The 18,809-nt window shown below is 37.3% G+C and overlaps 1 protein-coding gene across 2 annotated transcripts; it reads left to right on the top strand.

Annotated features, from left to right (window-relative positions):
• Window positions 1-618: 618 nt before the first annotated feature.
• On the top strand, window positions 619-18,283 carry LOC129768981 (proteoglycan 4-like). 2 transcript variants are annotated; one of them, XM_055770942.1, is made up of 5 exons: window positions 619-714; window positions 7,306-7,533; window positions 7,598-7,712; window positions 7,778-7,991; window positions 17,154-18,283. In XM_055770942.1, the coding sequence occupies exons 2-5, from the start codon at window positions 7,513-7,515 to the stop codon at window positions 18,250-18,252; spliced, it is 1,449 nt and encodes a 482-aa protein (XP_055626917.1). In that variant the 5' UTR covers window positions 619-714; window positions 7,306-7,512; the 3' UTR covers window positions 18,253-18,283. The 2 variants fall into 2 exon arrangements, with proteins under 2 accessions (XP_055626917.1, XP_055626916.1); XM_055770941.1 differs by lacking the exon at window positions 619-714 and having other exon boundaries at window positions 6,358-7,533.
• The last annotated feature ends 526 nt before the right edge of the window (window positions 18,284-18,809 follow it).

The following is an 18,809-nucleotide window of genomic DNA, read 5'->3' as shown; positions in this document are numbered from 1 at the left end:
AACTAGAATTAGAACACACGGACAACCATGTCGGAATTACTTCGAGTTTATGGGTTCGTGTGTTTTGTGCTTCAAATTGTTGATGTTGCATTTTAATAGATACATGATGATAACAGAATATATAGAAGAGGTTTTCAAATTGAGCTTCGCAGCTGCTCCGCGTACTTGACGAAATCATAAACCCACTTTGAAAAACAAACTGATTTTTGACGTAGAACTACGTCTTTCATTAAGGGTGCCGAATCAGAAAACAGGTCACGTTTTTATGAAATAAAGTTAACGTTAATAACTATTTTTGCCGCGAACGGATTTTGGCGATTTACATACTAAACGAATCGGAAATTCTGTAAGATTTGTTTAATATATCATACATTAGAATCCCCTGGTTAAATAATGGTTAAAATTCATGAAAACTTTAAGTGTTTCCATTTTCCCATACATTTGTTCTGTCATTTGTGTGCTTTCCCGAACAGAGCTCATCGACGACCAATGGAGGGGAAATCGTAGGATTTAAAGTCTCCGTGAACAAAGCAAAAGTAGAAGAATGAAGAGGAATACTTGCCTAGAGTATAAACAGTGGATCTCGCTGAAGCAAACTTTCATTCGGCATCGGACTGTTGAGTAATCCAGTTCACTTTGCTTTCGCTGCGCTTCGATCTAAGATTGGACCCCACCAGTGGTAGTCCAACTTGGATATCGTCGTTTGATTTTTCTGTTCGTTTTTCGCGACAAGTGCGCTACACATACAGCGTCACCGTCACCGTCACCGTCCCGTCAACTATTCTCTAGAACTTATTTTGCCGACGTCAAAGTAGCCGGTGATTGTGTATGTGAATGCTGCCATATGATTTCCATGGGAGAATATATTCCTTTACGTTGCCTTCACGGAGACGGGACGTTGTATGTGTAGCGCACTTCATTCGTATCGTGTGTTTTTCTTTCCGCGTCATAAACTGGACGCTTCGCATAGTTTGTGATGAGCAAGAAGAAGAGGAAGGCAGGCTCGAGCCCTGAAAAAAGGAACGAATTGCCAGGGGCAATAAAATTTCGAGGTAAGCATCATCTAATGATGCACGCGATGTTTGTGCAGTGAAATGTGTTCGCACTGAACCGAGCCTTCGCGAGTGTGACACCGCACCGAACAACAGCGAAGTAGGCGATTTAGGCGCGTCGGTCGAAAATGTAAACGCCGTTACCCAGGCAGCAACAAAAATCAAGCTCCCCCCGCTGGTGGTGAAGGCGGTCGCTTTTTACAAACTGTTACAGCAGAGTACAAGCTGTGTGGCATAATTCAGTCTTTTTCCAAGCAGTTAAGATTGTTTACTGACGTTACTGACTGACGTTATGGCGAAGCAGACGTTAAGGTTGTGCACCAAAAAACTATTTGGGGAATACTAAGCATCTTGAATGTCTTACTGGAATGTTATAAGTTATTTGGGTTCGCGTGCCAGTTGCAAAACTGCCTTCAACTAAGATTGCATTTGCGCTAATATTGATCATAATGAAGCATTGCTACTGTTTTCGAGGTTGTTATTAACAAAAAGAGTTTATTTCTCTTGTTGAGTCACCAATAAAGTAAATGTTCTGGAATTTTGTATGTGATTAGGTTTTGCTTGCCAGTAACAAAACTTCCTCCACTAAGGGTGACAGCTACGCTTTTCTCGGGCATGAAAAAGTAATGAAACTTTTTTCGAGGCCAAAAATATTAACAGAAGCGTTTCTTTTGAGAATAGCGCAAAATGATGCGAAGTGTTTATATTCCTAGTAGTTTCAATCCACCAATGTATGGTTCTGTATGCATGCTATGGTGAACGCTTGTTTGGCGCTTGGTTTACGTTGTACGAACGATGCCTAGAGGTGCGATTCCTTTGAGGCATTACTAAATAACATGTGGCATGATATTTGATACTTGCAAGTGTTGTCATTGTTGTTGTTTCCATGCGGTGTCAAAGATATATTAATGTAGTTATGAGATATGGAATAATGGTGCTGGTGCAATATGTATATAATCGACTGTAGCCAAGTCTATGTCATTTTCGAAAAAGGCCACCGGAATAGCGTTCGAGGTAAATTTTCAATGCATTGACATGAAATAAATTGCGACATATGATTGTTTTGCGAGGGCAAGAACGACTCATGAATCAATTATCGTCATCTGATTCTACAAAGAAAAAAAACATTTCAGAGATTATTCTACTAAGCATTTGTTTCTAAAATTTCACAGCATTATAGAATAAAATCCGAAGGTATAAACAAGCGACTTATATAAAATAACAGAGTGCTCCTACGTCAACAATGCGGTCGTATCTTGGACACAACCTCCTATATTTTATTTATTTATTTATTTATTTCGTCAAACCAGCGTAGACTAAATATGCTGTCCAAATATTACAGTGAAATTTAACGATATCTTATTCTATTCAGATAGTCTTTGAGCATTGACCTTGACATGGTTACATCAATTGTTCCACTGTGTTCGTTACAGAGGCTCATCATACGATTAATAGGACTATATTTATTTGGCATAATTCGTTCTTCGATAATCTATGTAAAAAATGTTAGGGTTTCTCAGGTTCCTAATCGGTGCGTAAAAATTTAGGTTTCCCAATATTTCTTCTGAGTTCACTCGTTGTGATATGATATCAATAATAAATAGAATCATGGCAGAGTTCCGACGTTCTTTTAGGCTTTTAATATTGATTAGCATACAGCGTACTTCAGTAGGTAGATGATATGAAGACCAGCCTAGTTTACGACGTGCAAATAACAAAAATTGTTTTTGTACAGATTCAATTCTGCCTTCGTGTGAAGTTATGTAGGGGGACCATACAATACTACAGTATTCGAGAATTGATCTGACGTATGTAATATACAATGTTTTTATTGTGTACGGATCGTGGAAATGGTAACTAAAGCGTTTAATGAAGCTCAACATATTATTTGCTCTATGGATGATTGTATTATAATGATCCACGAAGGTTAGTTTCGAATCTAAGATCACACCTAAATCTCTTACTCGTTGAAATCTACTGATGGGTTGATTACCCAGTATAACACCATTGTTCAATGGTGTTCTTCTTCTTGTAAAAGTAATCAAAGTGCATTTCCTAACATTGAGCTGTAATAAACTCTTAGTGCACAAATTATGAACTATGTCAACTTCATTTTTAAATGTTTGAGAGTCTTCTTCATTCTTTATTTCCATATACAGTTTCATATCATCTGCGTAGATAAGTGCCTTAACACTGTTAAGAAAAACGCAAACGTCATTAACAAATAAAATGAACAAAAGTGGCCCCAAATGAGAGCCTTGAGGAACTCCGGATGTTACAAATATTGGTTTTGAAATTTCCCCGTTAAATCTTACCATTTGGGTGCGGTCAGTCAAATATGATTCTAGCCATTTCAATAGCTTGACTTCTATCCCTATTTTTTGAAGTTTAAGAAGGAGTAAGGGTATATCAACAGGATTACTAAAGTCAGTGTATAGAGCTTCAACTTGATTACCACTATCCATTGCATTCAAAGTGAATGTAACAAATTCCAGCAAATTTGTTGTTGTTGATCGTCCTTTGAAAAATTGCTACTCCACGATAATTTCTTATATCGGATCTATTACCGGATTTGAATATTGGTACAAGAAAAGAGTTTTTCCATATTTTTGGGAACCTTTCTGATTCCAATGACGTATTGAAAAGCCATAAAAGTGGATGAGTTAATTCAGATGCCAATTTTTTTATAAAAACCGGTGGAATTCCGTCAGGACCTGGCCCTTTTGAGACATCGAGCTTATTTAATGCGTCAAAAATTTCATTGTAAGTTAGTTTTCTGACTCCAACATCACATGGAATTTTGGAAGAAATGCAAAGAAGTCACGATCTCGGTCCTCCTCAGTTGTTACAATATAAACTTCTTGAAAAAATGTTGTAAAGAGGTTGCAAATTTTTTCTGGGTCATTCCCCACGGTATCGTCAAGGTGCATGTGTGATGGAAAACCATTGCTTTTTATTTTTGTTTTTATGTAATTAAAGAAACTTTTCGGGTTAGATTTTATGTCCGACTCTGTTTTTAAGCTGTAATCTTCAAAAGCGCTTTTAACAGTTGAGTTGAGCTGCTTGCAAATGTTCAGATATTTTTGGAGATTAGCGTCAGATTTGTATTTCTTATAAAATTTATGTGCCTTCTGTTTTTTTATTTTTTAGATTCTTTATGTTTTGATTAAACCAAATCGGATACTTTGTGTTTATATTTCTCCTTTTTCGTCTAGTTGGTATCTCCTCCTCTATAATTTCATTGATCATCGAGTAAAAAGTCGTCACTGCTACTTCAATGTTTTCCACACTTCTAAATAAACCCTGCCAGTTGATATAGTTAAGCTTACACCTAATTGATTGGTAATTTGCTTTAGTGTAATCAGAGACTTCCTCAAATTCATAATCAAATGGTTTTTGAGTGTTATCTATAAATATAGAATATTCGAAAGCTGTGTGGAAAGCTTCATTTTTCCAAAGTGGAGTTAATGATTCGGTCACACAAAAATCTTCGGTCATATTTGTCAACAAGAAATCCAAGAAGCATTTCTGTCGATTCTGAACATTGTTTATTTGATTCAACCCAAGACCGGCTATTTTATCAAAAATAAATTGCAGAGTCTTATTATCACCAACAACTGGAAGCAAGATAAATTCATTTTCAAAATCAGTGATAAAGTCCGCATTTCGTTGATTGAAATCTCCGTATATATGGATTTTTGATTCTGGTGCAAAGGAAGATAAAATCTTTTCAGCAACTTCAAAGAATTTCTCATAACAACTAAGTTGAGCACGATCAGGGGGGAAGTAAACAGATGCAAATATATGTATCTCTCCCGCAATAAGTGCTTTGACCCACACTTGCTCAAACTCGTCGAATTCTGTTGTTGGAATATGTTCTGAATTTATTAATGAATTAATAGCAATAAGGATGCCGCCTCCCGATTTTTTATGGGATTTACGATCATCTCTGAGGACATTAAAACGATTTCCGAATTATTCGGAAATTAATCAAGCAAACGAAACCAATTTTAACATGTGAAATAAATGTTCTTATGGTGAATAGACACTCCTCCCCTCTTTCTAAGGGGAGGCTGCCATACAAATGAAACACAAATTTCTGCATTACTCGAGAATTAATCTAGCAAATGAAACCAATTTTGTCATGTGAAGGCTTTAGGGTGTAATAAATGTTCTTATGGTGAATAGACACTCCTCCCCTCTTTCTAAGGGGAAGCTGCCATACAAATGAAACACAAATTTCTGCATAACTCGAGAAACAATCAAGCAAATTGAGCCAAATTTGGGATGTTAGGATTTTTGGGTAAGAGAAATGTTTCTATGATGGTATGACACCCCTCCCTCCTCTGGAATGGAGGAGGGTCTCATAAAAATTACACACATATTTCAACCAAATATGACAGTTGAAAATTTTCGGAAATCTCTGAAAAAAAAATGGAGAAGTTCGAAAAATTCAATTCACATATGCTCTACAGTTACATATTGACAAGCGTTATTAGTCCATTTGATGTTTGCGCTAACGAAATTGATCTACGTTCGAAAGTGGAAATGGATTTTAATGTGATGAAACGCACTCCTATATCATCTTCTATCTATATAAATAAATATGGATCACCGAATGTGTTGATAAGAGCAAAACTCGAGAGAGGTATTGTCCGATTTAGAGTTCTTTTTTATTCTATCATATTTTCTGTATCAAACATTCATTCCATGTAACGAAGAAACATATTATTTGCAAGTGGTTGAAAAATCATGAACGAGAATTGTGTCTGAAAATAATTTTATTTTATAATGACGAGTTTTGCTAGAAGTATTAAGAATTTTACAGTAAAAGGTAATTTATAAGAGTAGATTGGAAGATCAATCAATGAACAGTTTTGCGATTGGACCCACAAACGTTAGCTTAATAAGAAAACGTGGATGTGGTAACGAAAAATAAATTTTGGGCGAGACGAAGTTTGCCGGGTCAGCTAGTTCTCATATAAAATGATAATGAAACCAAGGGGATAATCTAACGAATCAATTGTGATATTATTTTCATAGTTATATCATCAGGCCATTAAGCATTTCAAGATATCATTACAAAGTGTCCGCAATATGATTCAGAACGGTACACTATTTAATATCAAAATTCAAATTCCGATGATCAAAATAAACGCTAAACAAACAGATCTTTTTCTTTTTCTCATATCAAAGAAATATAGGTCAATAATCATCGAGGCTAATCAAATGATCGCACAATTGTTCCATGGACCAATTTCCATATTTCCTGTGCTTTAGATTTTTTTTTCAGTCCAACCAGCGCACAATTTACTTCCGAAAAGCTGAGCTGGAAGTAGTGTTCGGCTACGTTAGATAGGAAGATCAATCGGTTAAAAAAACTGATTAGTTAGTGCTGAAGTTCCGACACATAAATTGTGAATGTCACTACGTCTTCCTTATTCGATTGGGTTTTTCAAGTTCAACAAGGTTCCGCCGCCACTTTTTATGCCACTCGAAAGATCGCATCCCTTCAATAATTGTGATGAGAGAATAACTTTTTAGTTGAACATAGGGTGATCTCATTCAGTGTAGATGTAGCGAAATCGGTTCACAGAATGTTGAGAATATATATCGATTCCGAGTCGATTCATACAGCGACGCACGCTCGCAGATTTCAACCAGAGAGACATCTGATGGGCACCGAAGGATATCCTTGAATTTTGGAGAAGAAAGTAACATGCAATAATATGCATATTTAAGATTCTAACAATAGACAACCGGACACAGTTGAAATAAAATCTAACGATAGTACACATTCCACGCGTGAAAAATAACGCCCGATTGCGCAATTAATCAGCGACAGAAGATAGAATCTTCAATCGGTATGGGCTTTATTGAGGATTAATTGAGAAAAAAAAAATACACCGACGGGAGAAGAAGTGCCAAAAGAACTCCACCGTCGTCCGGCCAGTCATTGTAAACATATAGTATTTTACCAAATGGGTAGTGAGAAGCCATTATCTATACCACATCAATCACCTGGTAGTGAAATGCCATTTCCTTCATCTACTGTTGCAGACAAAAATGTCTTTTCGAAGGCCTCCCCAAAGGGGGACGTAATGCGGGGCGGATGGCATGCATCCCCCAAATTTGTGAATCCACTAACAGATTCATCGGTTGGGTCTGTGTTATACCTGTGACTAATGTTTGAAATGTCGCAAGGCACACACCATAATTTTCGAATCTCAACGATATTTATATTGAACTGCAGCCCAAGATACGCGTTCAGTCAACTTTTCGAAGCCGACCTATGCTAAGTGTTGTCCAGGAGTCTGCAGAGAAGCGTTCGATCGTGGATTAAGTGTGAATTTAGATGTTGGCAGAAAACCGCCAAAAACGATTTTTTATTGATTGTGCGTGAACTTAATCTTGTGGAAGAGTGATCGCCGACTTGAATCGGTGAGAAGTGCAGTTCAGTATGAGTAACTTATTGTCATTTGTAAGTGGCTATATGCAAATAATTATTGATGGTAATAAAAAACACATTTATTTCGTATAATCAGATTGTGCTAATTATCGTCGGTTGCGCATTTTCGGTGCACGGCAAGGACGACGAGTTCAATATTGATGTGAGGCAACATAATGCGGAGGTTTACCACGAGCAGAGTGTGCGGAACAGTGAGTGATGATTACGAAGTGGTGTTATGCAATTTGATTAGCATTAGCGGGGGTGTGAATTTCAGATGAGTTCAACTATGGCTACCAGGTGGAGAAAGAGAACAGCCAGTTCCAGCACAAGGTCAAGGGTCCAGACGATGTTACCTATGGGTGTTACGGCTACATCGATCCGAACAATGAGAAGCATTTAGTTTATTATGTAGCGGACCGGCTGGGATACAGAGTGGTCACGCCGAATCAGCCCACAAGAATTTTCACCGAGCGCGTTAGTGCTAGCATGTGAGTATATTTTATCCTAACAAATGTTTGTTAAATCTCGGTTGCTTTAATGAAAGTGGTAAACGTAGTTTGATGGTAGAGTATTTATTTTATTCCCTCAATGCCGTAGTATTCAGATAGCATCCAAATATTTGAAGAACTGGAATGGGGTAAATGAAATATGGTTGTTCTTAATGGTACTCAGTTTCTGGAACTATCTCGTTTTCACGTTATGAATGTTCCAAAACCTCAATCCTGCACTGTCTTATTTTAATTTGGGAATAGAAATAGTCGATGTTGGTCTTGTTGGAGAAAATGATGATTATAATTTTTTTGTGATTTCGTCAGACTGCTTTATGAAGATGTTAATAAATTTCAGATAATAGCTTTTGTTGACCATACAAACAATAGAATTCACGCTGTATTATTTTATTGTAGTTGGTGATCAACCTTGTTGAATTGTTATCGGTCTAGATTCATTGAGCAGCAGACAGGAAGATTGTGACCATTCGACGCCATACCCATAAACCCATGATCAATCTTCTGTTATGTAGATTTTTTATCGGAGTAATTCTTGATTATTGTTGATTTCAGTCTATAATTCATGAGTCATCTCTTTACGCCGTTGATTTTGGTCGGTATTCAGCAATTTTGGATCAATTCTCACTGCAACACGTTTCGTGCTTGAGAGATCCGTAAAAATTATTCAGCAAAATTCAAAGTTCAAATTTTTTCTATATAGTCGGTACAATTTTTCCAATTTTCTGGCAGTGTATGGATACTGCATTGAAAAATCGTCTTATCTTTAAGGTGATCTACAATTCGACAACAAATTTGACAACAAAGTGAGAAATGTCTGGAGAATACGGTGGGTTACGATATCCTATTGAAATACTTCTATAACCACTTTCGCAACATTTAATCAAGTGGTGTGGTGCAGGAAGGTCATTTGGTAGTGTCTTTTGGGATATTGAGGACGTTTGAGCTTCATTTCTCAGCTCAATTGCTTTGATTGTTCACTCCGAGCTAATTCTCCTGACACACAGTATAAGCTTTTTGTCATAAATATTAGGTTTGGCGGTTGAAATTGTTTTATGGCTTGGTTTACCTCTGCGTTTCGGGGTGTCATTGTGAATCTACCATTTCTACCAGTCACGATTCGATGGGGTACAGATGTTTTTTGAAGGGGATAATGAATCAGAATATATGAATTCAATGTGACTCGTTTTACATCATTAGTTTGCTTGTTAAACTTTCCAAATCTCTTTGAAACTCTATTAAACGCAAGTTCATAGAAACAATAAATAGAAATCGCAAAAGACATCTCTTTATACCATCACCTGGTGTATTTTTTGTGTGACATCGGAGCTTAAACTTCAAACTATTTTCTTCAACTCAGTTCATTGTGTCAGCGCAAACAATTAGCATATTTTTCGAAGCGAATGATTTTGGGCGATCGACCGATCCGGACGGCATCGTGAACTGACGGATTGCCGCAGCAAATGTACAATATTTGGCGCTTCCTTTTCGTTTTTCATTTGGGTCTGATTCTGCACGATGCTAAAGTACTATAATATTCAAAAATGGGACTAAGTTAGGTGATTGTTATTGACGGCGTTGTCAGAGAAACACAGAGAAGCACAGCATAAATATAGAAGGAAATGCGAATGCTTCCAATTCCTGTCAAATTGAATTATTTACGGTCTGTAATGCACAAAGTCGGATTCGATTGGTATGAAAATCATCAAACACATTCACACCAAAGAGTTATTTGTGTCAGAACTATTTGTCAAAAACGTGATATGTTTTATGGATTGAAACCCACAAATGTATACACGAAGTTTTTTTTACGCGGTTTTTTTACGAGGTTTTTTTACGCGGATTTTCCAATTAGCGCTTTTTTTCTCACGCGGATTTTCCAATTAGCGCGGTTTTTTTTACGCAGATTTTCCAATTAACGCGGTTTTTTTCACAATATTACATCGCTCACTCCGCTCACATTTCGTCTTCATGCTCCGTCAGAGCATATGACGGTAATCAGTGCTTGCGACGGAACTAAGCGCTTATGACGGAAATTAGTGCCGCACTCTATCACGGTGCTTAAGTAGATTTTAGTTGACCTGGTTTTTTTACGTGGATTTTCAAATTAACGCGGTGTTTTTTACGCGAATTTTTCAATTAACGCGTTTTACGCGGTTTTTTAACGAGTAGAAAAACCTGGGTGTACGTAGTTCTACGTCATAGAATAGTAATCGATCTTGTTTCGTTCGCCAAATTCGGAAATTCGCACTTTTTCGGAAATTGTTACTTTTTAAATTTAGATTTTTTTCCCGTTTATTTATTTCTGTATTCTTCAAAAAGTAATACACAAAAAAAATGTAATGATGGATAATAAACATATTATTTATTTATTTGTTCGTGGCTCGAAAAAATTCCAAAAATAATGCCTCTACATTAAGATACAAAATTAGAATTTTTTTCGCGGTTTTTTACGCGGTTACTCCACTTCGCTTCATCATAACCCTTAAATCGCTTATTAATTGAGTTACAGCAAATGTTTCAATATCATTCGTGATTTCTCGCGTAAGCAATACAATTGTAGCTATACGATTAATGAAAGCGGTTTTTAATTAGTGCCGCACCTTATCACGATTTTCACATGGATTCACTGATTTTTTACGCAAATTTTCCCCACGAGCAGAGCTAAGAGTTTGCTTTTGTTGCTTTATCACAATGTTAATAGTTCATACCGCTTAGTGTAAGCATTTAATGTGTCCTTTTCAAGATCCAACCAAAAATTCTATTGAAGAGTTAATTTTTTAGTTACGATTCTTCATAAGGTAATTTAGAAAATATAATTTCGAGGTCCTACGTTAACAAAGCGGTCGTGTCTTGAACACCGTTCTGATGTTTCGTAGAAGCTCGTGGTATTTAATGTATGGTTCACGAGATTTCGCTTCTTTTTTCGTACCAAATTATTCATGTGTTGCTAGGAACGAATGAAGCCTATCATTGTTACCCTGTTTTGAATTTAAGCAAATCCAAGTGAGAGTGCAAGATGAAAATAAGGAAAATAGAAAAATGGTACAATTGCCCCCTCAATGATAAAATGGGTATACTAGGTTAAGTAAACTGCGATCATTCTGTATCCTAGTTATTGTTCAACGAAAATGCTAGGAAATAATTTTCAAAATGTATAAATTATAGCTTTTTCTACTAAATGTGGAAAAGCTGTTCAGCAACACGGTAAGTGCGAAATGACAGCAATAATTGTTTTTTCGATTTACGAATTTATCGTAGAAAAAAATGGAAGGGTGGTATCCTAAACGCTAGCGCATTTTTATCGTAGGACTAAGAAAGATAATCGAAAGAAGCTCAGTTTAAAGCTTTATTCATTTAGAAATAGCAATCACAAAATCAGTTGTATCTCGGGATTGGTTAAAGGTACAATGTTTTTAATATCAAAATGCAGATAATCCATTGTTCTTTTTAGAGAAACAAAAATTTAAAAAAAAACCTATACCGTTACAGTTTTGATGAGTTTTCGTACGTTTCTTCGGATACCCGGCATCAGAGTTTGAACTCGGTTGGTCAACCTCAGAAGCCATTTTATTCAACGCTCTCTTCACGTCTGCAGAATCCCGATCCCTTTGGCACCCTCCTTCAATCGCTTCAATCCTCCAATCGCTTGACAATTGTCTAATATTTTTCATTGAGGAATTGTGAACAATTGGTAGAGTTGCCGTCTTTTTCAATGTAATCGACCCCATTGTCACGGTACCACTGAAGCACCTCTCGACTGTAGCTTACCAAATCTGGTCAAAACTTCATCGGACCTTTGTGAAGACTAATGAACGGAAGGAGACGTTTCTGTAGACAATCTATACAGTTTTTAATCCATTGTGTTGTTTGTGACGAGAATCTCGGTTTTCTGTCTACAGCTGCGAATCTCTTGTCAAAACAAGAATTTCTTGGCAAATTTATCAGTGAAAACGAACTTGAATTTGCTGAGGACATCATCAGAAATCTATCTTCATGTACGTTTCGTCATCCATCAGCATGCATTCTTCGTACTACGTCAAAACCTTGTTGTACAACATTCGAACGCGTCTTTTTGACTCCAGAATTGTTTTCTGCATCCTGTTTGGTTGCTAGCAGGCACGGAAATTGCGGAAATCCGAACACCAATTGTATGTTCACGGAAACGTCTCAGCACCTTATACACGGTCGATTTAGCCACGTTCAGTGATTTCGCGTTTTCAAAAAAATCGAGTTCTACTCGATGAATGATCAGCAGTTCATGTAGAGTTTAAAATAAGTTGTAACGCCTAGCTGTCATAGAAACATGACAGGTCTAAAAATTATGTTGAAATTCCTAGGGTGTCGGATTTACCCTGATTTCCCGTACGCCTAAATTAAACTGGCTTCTTTTTCTTTTTGTTTTAGAGAGGCTTCAAATTTTAAAGATCATTTGTTGTTCAATTCCGATATCTGTGTTTTGGAAAGAATTAAAAAAAAATTCAGGCCTAATTTTTGCTATTTTAATATCGATATTTTACTATGTTTCGAATGTCGAACAGCTATCTGATCTTTCACCAATTAATTGACAAAACAGTTATTGGAATTCCAACAAATTGAGATATTTAGTGTTCATAATGCGGCATCTATCTATCTGGTCGCTAGCACAGTCCTTTCTCAAGTCCAGCTTTTTGCACAGTATTTTCCCTTTATAATGACAAGATTCTGTGTTCGTGTTTAGGACTTTTTCACTCACAGAATATGTTATACAATAAGCGTTTGATCGTAGATTAGAATATCGAAGATACTTGATATTTTCTCGAACACGCTGATATTGTTTTTTTGAAAGCGTCAAAACCAATTGTTTTGGAGAAAGTGCCTCTCATATGACTTATATGACTTCTTTTATACTTTCGGAGTACTTCCAATCTATGGCTCCGGTTTGAAGACTACATTCCTACCCATTTCTCTCTTAAGCGGTCGGCTAAGGCGCCCCTGCTTCTCAATAGCAATCATCGCGTTCTAGCTGGACAATCTAGAGGTCTAAATTGTATCCTTCTCTACGGATCAGGAGAAGGTCAAGCTGCTTCAATTACAAACAGAGAAAGCTCCTAGAAGACGCAGGAGAAACTCCAAGAATCACCTCAAATATGTCGAAGACGGATAACTATCTCGTTATGTGTGTGAACTACGGTTTATATTATCTTTTTCGACTTAGGACTACTTCTTCCGAGGATATATTGATTGGTACAGATTTCGAAAACCTAATAACGGTTTCACCATGGAAATTGTTCGTTTTTGAACGCTTATTACTCGGTCTTTTCCGACTGGACTCACGAGATTTTGACAATAATTGATTTGGAGACAATTTGACAATCTGCTGAAATTATACAATTTTCAATAGTGATCCTGCTTCAATAGAAACTAGTGTTGAAATGAGAGCTTTTAAATTGTCATACATTTATGTAGGCCACAAAGCGTTTCCGTAATGCGTGGTTATTGCAACTACATATTTTTTTGGAATGTATTCAACATGAACAAGCAACACGAAACTCAATCCTATATCAACTATGCGGTAAAGTCACAGCCACAACCCTTCAATTTTTTTTAAACACAATGGACATTACATGAGTGCATGGTCAATATGACAGGATACCTGGCGGAGTGTGTTGAGGACGTGTTTCGTTTCACCACTTTCTCCAGCTACGTTACCATATGGCTTCCGCATGGTGTCCGTACTCGTTGCTGTCATCCAGCGGATTCTTTGTTGCTCGTTTGAGATTATAAATAAATAAATAAATAAATAAATGCATAAATAAATAAATAAATAAATAATTAATTAATTAAATAAATTTATACAGAAATAAATAAATAAATAAATAAGTTCGTGAGTTCTGTTTGTCTGTCTGATTCTTATGGACTTGGAAATTACTGAACGCTATCATACAAATGAAGCACAAATTTCTGCATAACTAGGGCACTAATCAAGTAAATGGAACCAAATTTGGCACGTGGAGGTTTCAGAGGCAAGAAATGTTCTTCTAGTTGTTCAAGGCCTCTCTCCCTCTCTAAGAGGGGTGGGGGCTGCCATACAAATGAAACACAAATTTCTGCACAGCTCGAGAACTAATCAAGCAAATGGAATGTCGAGGTTTCAGGAGGCAAGCAATGTTTTTATGATGGTTCGACACTCCTCCCTCTTCTCTAAGGTGGAGCTGCCATACAAATGAAACACAAATTTCTGCATAATGCAAGCAAATGGAACCAAATGTGGCATGTTGAGGTTTCAGGGGGCAAGAAATGTTTTTATGGTAGATCGAAACCTCTATTCCCTTTCTAAGAGGGACTGCCATACAAATGAAACACAAAATTTTGCATAACTCGATAACTAATCAAGCAAATGGGGCCAAATTTGGCATGTGGAAGTTTTAGGAGGCATCAAATGTTGCTATGGTGGTTCGACACACCTCCCCACTCTCTAAGGAAACTTTTGGAAAACTATGAAGAAAAATGGGAGAATTCGAGAATTGAATTCACATATGTTCTACAATTACGAAGGAGGTCGATGAGTACTTAGCCTACAAAAAAAATGTCACATGAGGGTTGTGTCCGAGACACGACCGCATAATTGACGTAGGATTTCGTTAGGTTATCTGTTGATTTTGGATATGTTTGAAGAATTACATCGTAAAACTCTTTGATAATGATAAGGGCCGTTTTGTTTGGTTGTTGGGTATTGTTTGTTCATTCCACCAGTGTTTAACGGGTGATGACAGAAGGATGATAAACAGTCGTTGGATGGTGCGTATCAGATAAAGGATACCGAAGTGGAACGAGATATGATGAGAACCGCCCTCTGTGATCCTAGACGAGATGCCTCTTGTGATATGTATGGATGAAATAAAGAAAAAAATTACACCAATGTAATATAGATAATTATTAATACCGAACACAATTATCAATTTTTCTCATCAGTAAAAACATGTTACTTTAATATAGCGAAAATATATTTGAAATCGGAATTGTTTATTCAACCCAATGCGAATTTTAATTGGACTAACAACACCTAATACTATATATAGAGCATATGGGAAATCACTATTTCTTCTCTTTTCCAATTTTTCTCGCCGTTAAACTTTCCTTGGGTGAAAATGAACACAACATAACCGACAGCTTAAACCAAACGATAAATCGTTTCATATATCAAGTCATTTTTTACCCCTTTCCGTATTATTCAATACGTCACAAATCAATTGATTTCACTACTCTGCTCTGTTCTAGTGCCCTATGTCATGCAAGTACACCACGAGTGAGACTCGATGTAGTGCGGGGAAGTTAACCCTGGCTATCATATACAATTTTACACTTACACTTGTGCTAAATTTTTCACAATGCACGATCGGACATTGATATGGAATTTCACGAAGCAACCAACATTATAGTTCCAAATTTAAATTTTATTTGCTAGAATTAATCGTATCACTCTCCTTACTTGCAATATAAAAATGCCCCCGGCTTTCATGTATTTGAAATGCCGAATTCCATCAGGCAGTTTGGTTTTGATGTCTCTGTTAGGGAACACATTTCGGCGGGAGCAAAAGCTCCCCCTACTTTCATGTATTTGCAATGCAGATTTCCCCCAGGCAGCTTGGTTTTGATGTCTCTGTTAGGGAACCGCCGCATGTGTCGTCAATTTCGACCAATCAGAAGTGGGTATTTCCGTTAGGATAGGGGTTGAGATTTTTCAATTGTTTGATAGTTAGTTTAATGATATATATTATTTTATTCAATATAAAAAAATGTTATGGAGTGCCGGAATCGATTGACGCAAAAATTTCATCAATCCATCATGAAATGGCTGAGCAATAAGCGTTTGAAATTGGACAATTTTCACGATGAGCTCGATTTTCGATTTTCAATTTGTACCCCAATATGTTCCCGAAAGACGTAATCCTACGTCAAAAACAAAAATTTTGAAAAAGTAGCGATTTATTTCTCAGCATAGTCTCCTTTTAGCTCGATACACTTGACCTAGCGATGCTTCAACTTCTTTAATCAATCTGAAAAATACGTTTTCTCGAGGTCTGCAAAGTAGGCCTCCGTGGCGGCGATGACCTCCTCATTCGACTCAAATTTTTTCAAAAATCTGTTATTTGCAAGTGATAATTTAAATCGTTTTTTTTATTTAATTTAATTTAATTTATTCAATTAATCATTTTTAATTCAATTCAATCCAATTCCAAAATCCAATCCAAGCAGTTCAGGAACGTATCTTTTTCATGAAGAAACATCGCAATGTTTCGCAACGCATTGTAATGTTAACCATGATCCATGTTTTCTTGAAGATACACTCAAATTTATGACATTTACGATAGCTGATAACTTATTCGAGACTGACCATTGATCAATAGTTATTTGCTAAATCATGTTGAATTACGATTTTCTCAATTAATATTCATTTTATGTGTTGTACCTTCGGCTTCAAATTCCAAAATTTGACCTCACCGTATATTTTGGAATATACGCATACATATCGGTCAACATCCCTGCTTCATGATACACGAATTTCACCTTGATACCACATTTTGGGGATGCTATGAGACGACTCTTCATTATGCAGCGATGCATGTTTTTGTGACGCAAAATGTGCGCTTGACCAAATAATATTCATTCTGCCTGATATTTACATCGAACCAGTAGTAGCAAACATTCAAATTTCTTGACTAAGGTTCGTGTAAACGATGGCACACAAGCAGTTAGCAGCTATTAGCTCTTCACGCTGCTGTGTTGTTCTTCATTTTGGCATCATTATTTATGCCGGTTCGGATCAATCCGCTTCACATTATGGAGTCACATTGGCAAATTATGCAAATATTGAAAAGTTTCCGTTCATCGTGTTGGTCGGTATATTTTTGACTCATAATATGTTGATATGTTCATGGATTTCTCACGGTCTAATGGTATAATTTAGATGGTGACAAATCAATAAGAGGCAGTATAGATTTACTGAAACATCGTTAATTTATATGTTTTGTTTTATCAAGCTCGTTTTGTTTGTCAATTCTATTATATTCTTGCATTTTATTGAGAAATTCCTCATTCTCAACCACAAGTGATCTATAACTTATTAACTCTGTATTGGAACTTTGTTCTATTTCTTTTCAGCTCACAATTGAACGAAGATTTGAAGGACAAAAAACTCGACGAGCGAGTCGTTGCGTGGAATGATTTGTATCTTCCCGAGTCATGTCGCAGGTTGAATGAGATTCTAACTCCCGCAGTTCAAAGAGCAACACCAAACGTTATTCAGCCACAGCTCCAAAGGGAAATTACAACGGCACAGAAACCAGCCACTCCCAGAGCTACACCAAAGCCAGTTGTTTTGCTGGAACCAATTGCCGAAAACACATTCGTTGCCAACAGAGTAGATTTGGTTCCAGATAAAAAGCCAAACAACCTCAAGGTTGGATCAAATTCAAGCCTTGAAGTTCCTCCGTGGTCCCATGTCCCATTGATAACCAAACCGATTAAAAGTTTTGGGAATCCACCTCGTCCCTTCAGTCCAGCGTACACACTAGAACCAGTGAGCACGCGTACCCCCGTTACCACCACGATTAGATCGAGGCAACGCTCGAGGGGCACAGCCCCACCATCGCGTCCATCTTCATCTCAGCGACCGATTCAACGGTTAACACCATCCGGGGAAAATATTTTGGCTAACTCTTCTCCTACTCCAGCTAGTACTGCTGCTCCATTGCCATCGACTTCGGAAGGTACCCCTCGACCAGCTCCAAGAAACACACCTCCTCCGACGAGAAGACCATCACCCCCAGCTCCAGCTCCGGAGAGACTGCAGCCTGCCCCGAGACCAACTCAAAATTTGGATTGTAATAATCCATTCGGTTCCTGCTCCAAGGAACCACTGAATCACGGTCCGTACAATGGGTACGTTTATCCGATCAACGGGGATTGCCGCTCCACGGAGTACAATGTCAAGCACTTGATGAAACAGATGGAGGCGCTGAATGCACAAGTTCTCGAGCTCACCGCAAACATTCGTGCCCTGCAGCGAGACAATTCAAACATCTCCAGCACGGCTGAGTCATGTTGCAACGACTGGCTCCACCGTCTTCAGGCCCCGTTACTGGTTTACGTGCCCATTCTGCTGCCGTATGTTGGCAGTGACCTCCCCGGTGAGAGGCAGAGCAGTCTATTGAATCCGGCGAGCTACGCCTTTCAAAAGATGTGTGACGATTGTTCGTAAATAAATAAATGAATGCTTGTAGATCACTTGACTTTTGGTGTATTTTTCCTTCTTGTCTTGCTGCGCTACGATTATCGGCTGTCAAATTTTGTGTGCCGCCGTGGTAATGAAATTATAATCGTGTTTGATCGGATGCTTGTTGGCTATAAATAGTAACGTACCGTAAAGATTTAGCGTTTCTCTGCGGTTACAAATTCGAGGTACTTGACATATTCAAACAGTGAATGAAGCTATCACCGATGGCTATCTTCTGCTGGATTACAAATGGATGAAAAGGATTCACAACTATGGATGAACGTAAAATATTTCGTACAAGGGCACCAAGTGACAGTTTAATAGATAAGTCCTGAAATGTAATTGTGTCATAAACAATCAATTGTATAATTGTAAGGTATGTTAAATAAGAGAGTTTTTTTTTCGATTATTTTGTTTTATGTTCTATCGTTATTCAAATTGTTGAAATTAAATAAATGGAGGAAAACTGTAGCTGTAGTTGATTTTATTGATGATTTTCGTGGCATTTTAGGTTCAAGTAAGCTATTTGAACCAGCCCGTGG

This window comes from Toxorhynchites rutilus, chromosome 2, assembly GCF_029784135.1.
Source record: "Toxorhynchites rutilus septentrionalis strain SRP chromosome 2, ASM2978413v1, whole genome shotgun sequence".
NCBI lineage: Eukaryota > Metazoa > Arthropoda > Insecta > Diptera > Culicidae > Toxorhynchites > Toxorhynchites rutilus.
The sequence above is the reverse complement of the archived record's forward strand: the minus strand, read 5'-3'. Positions and strand labels throughout refer to the sequence as shown.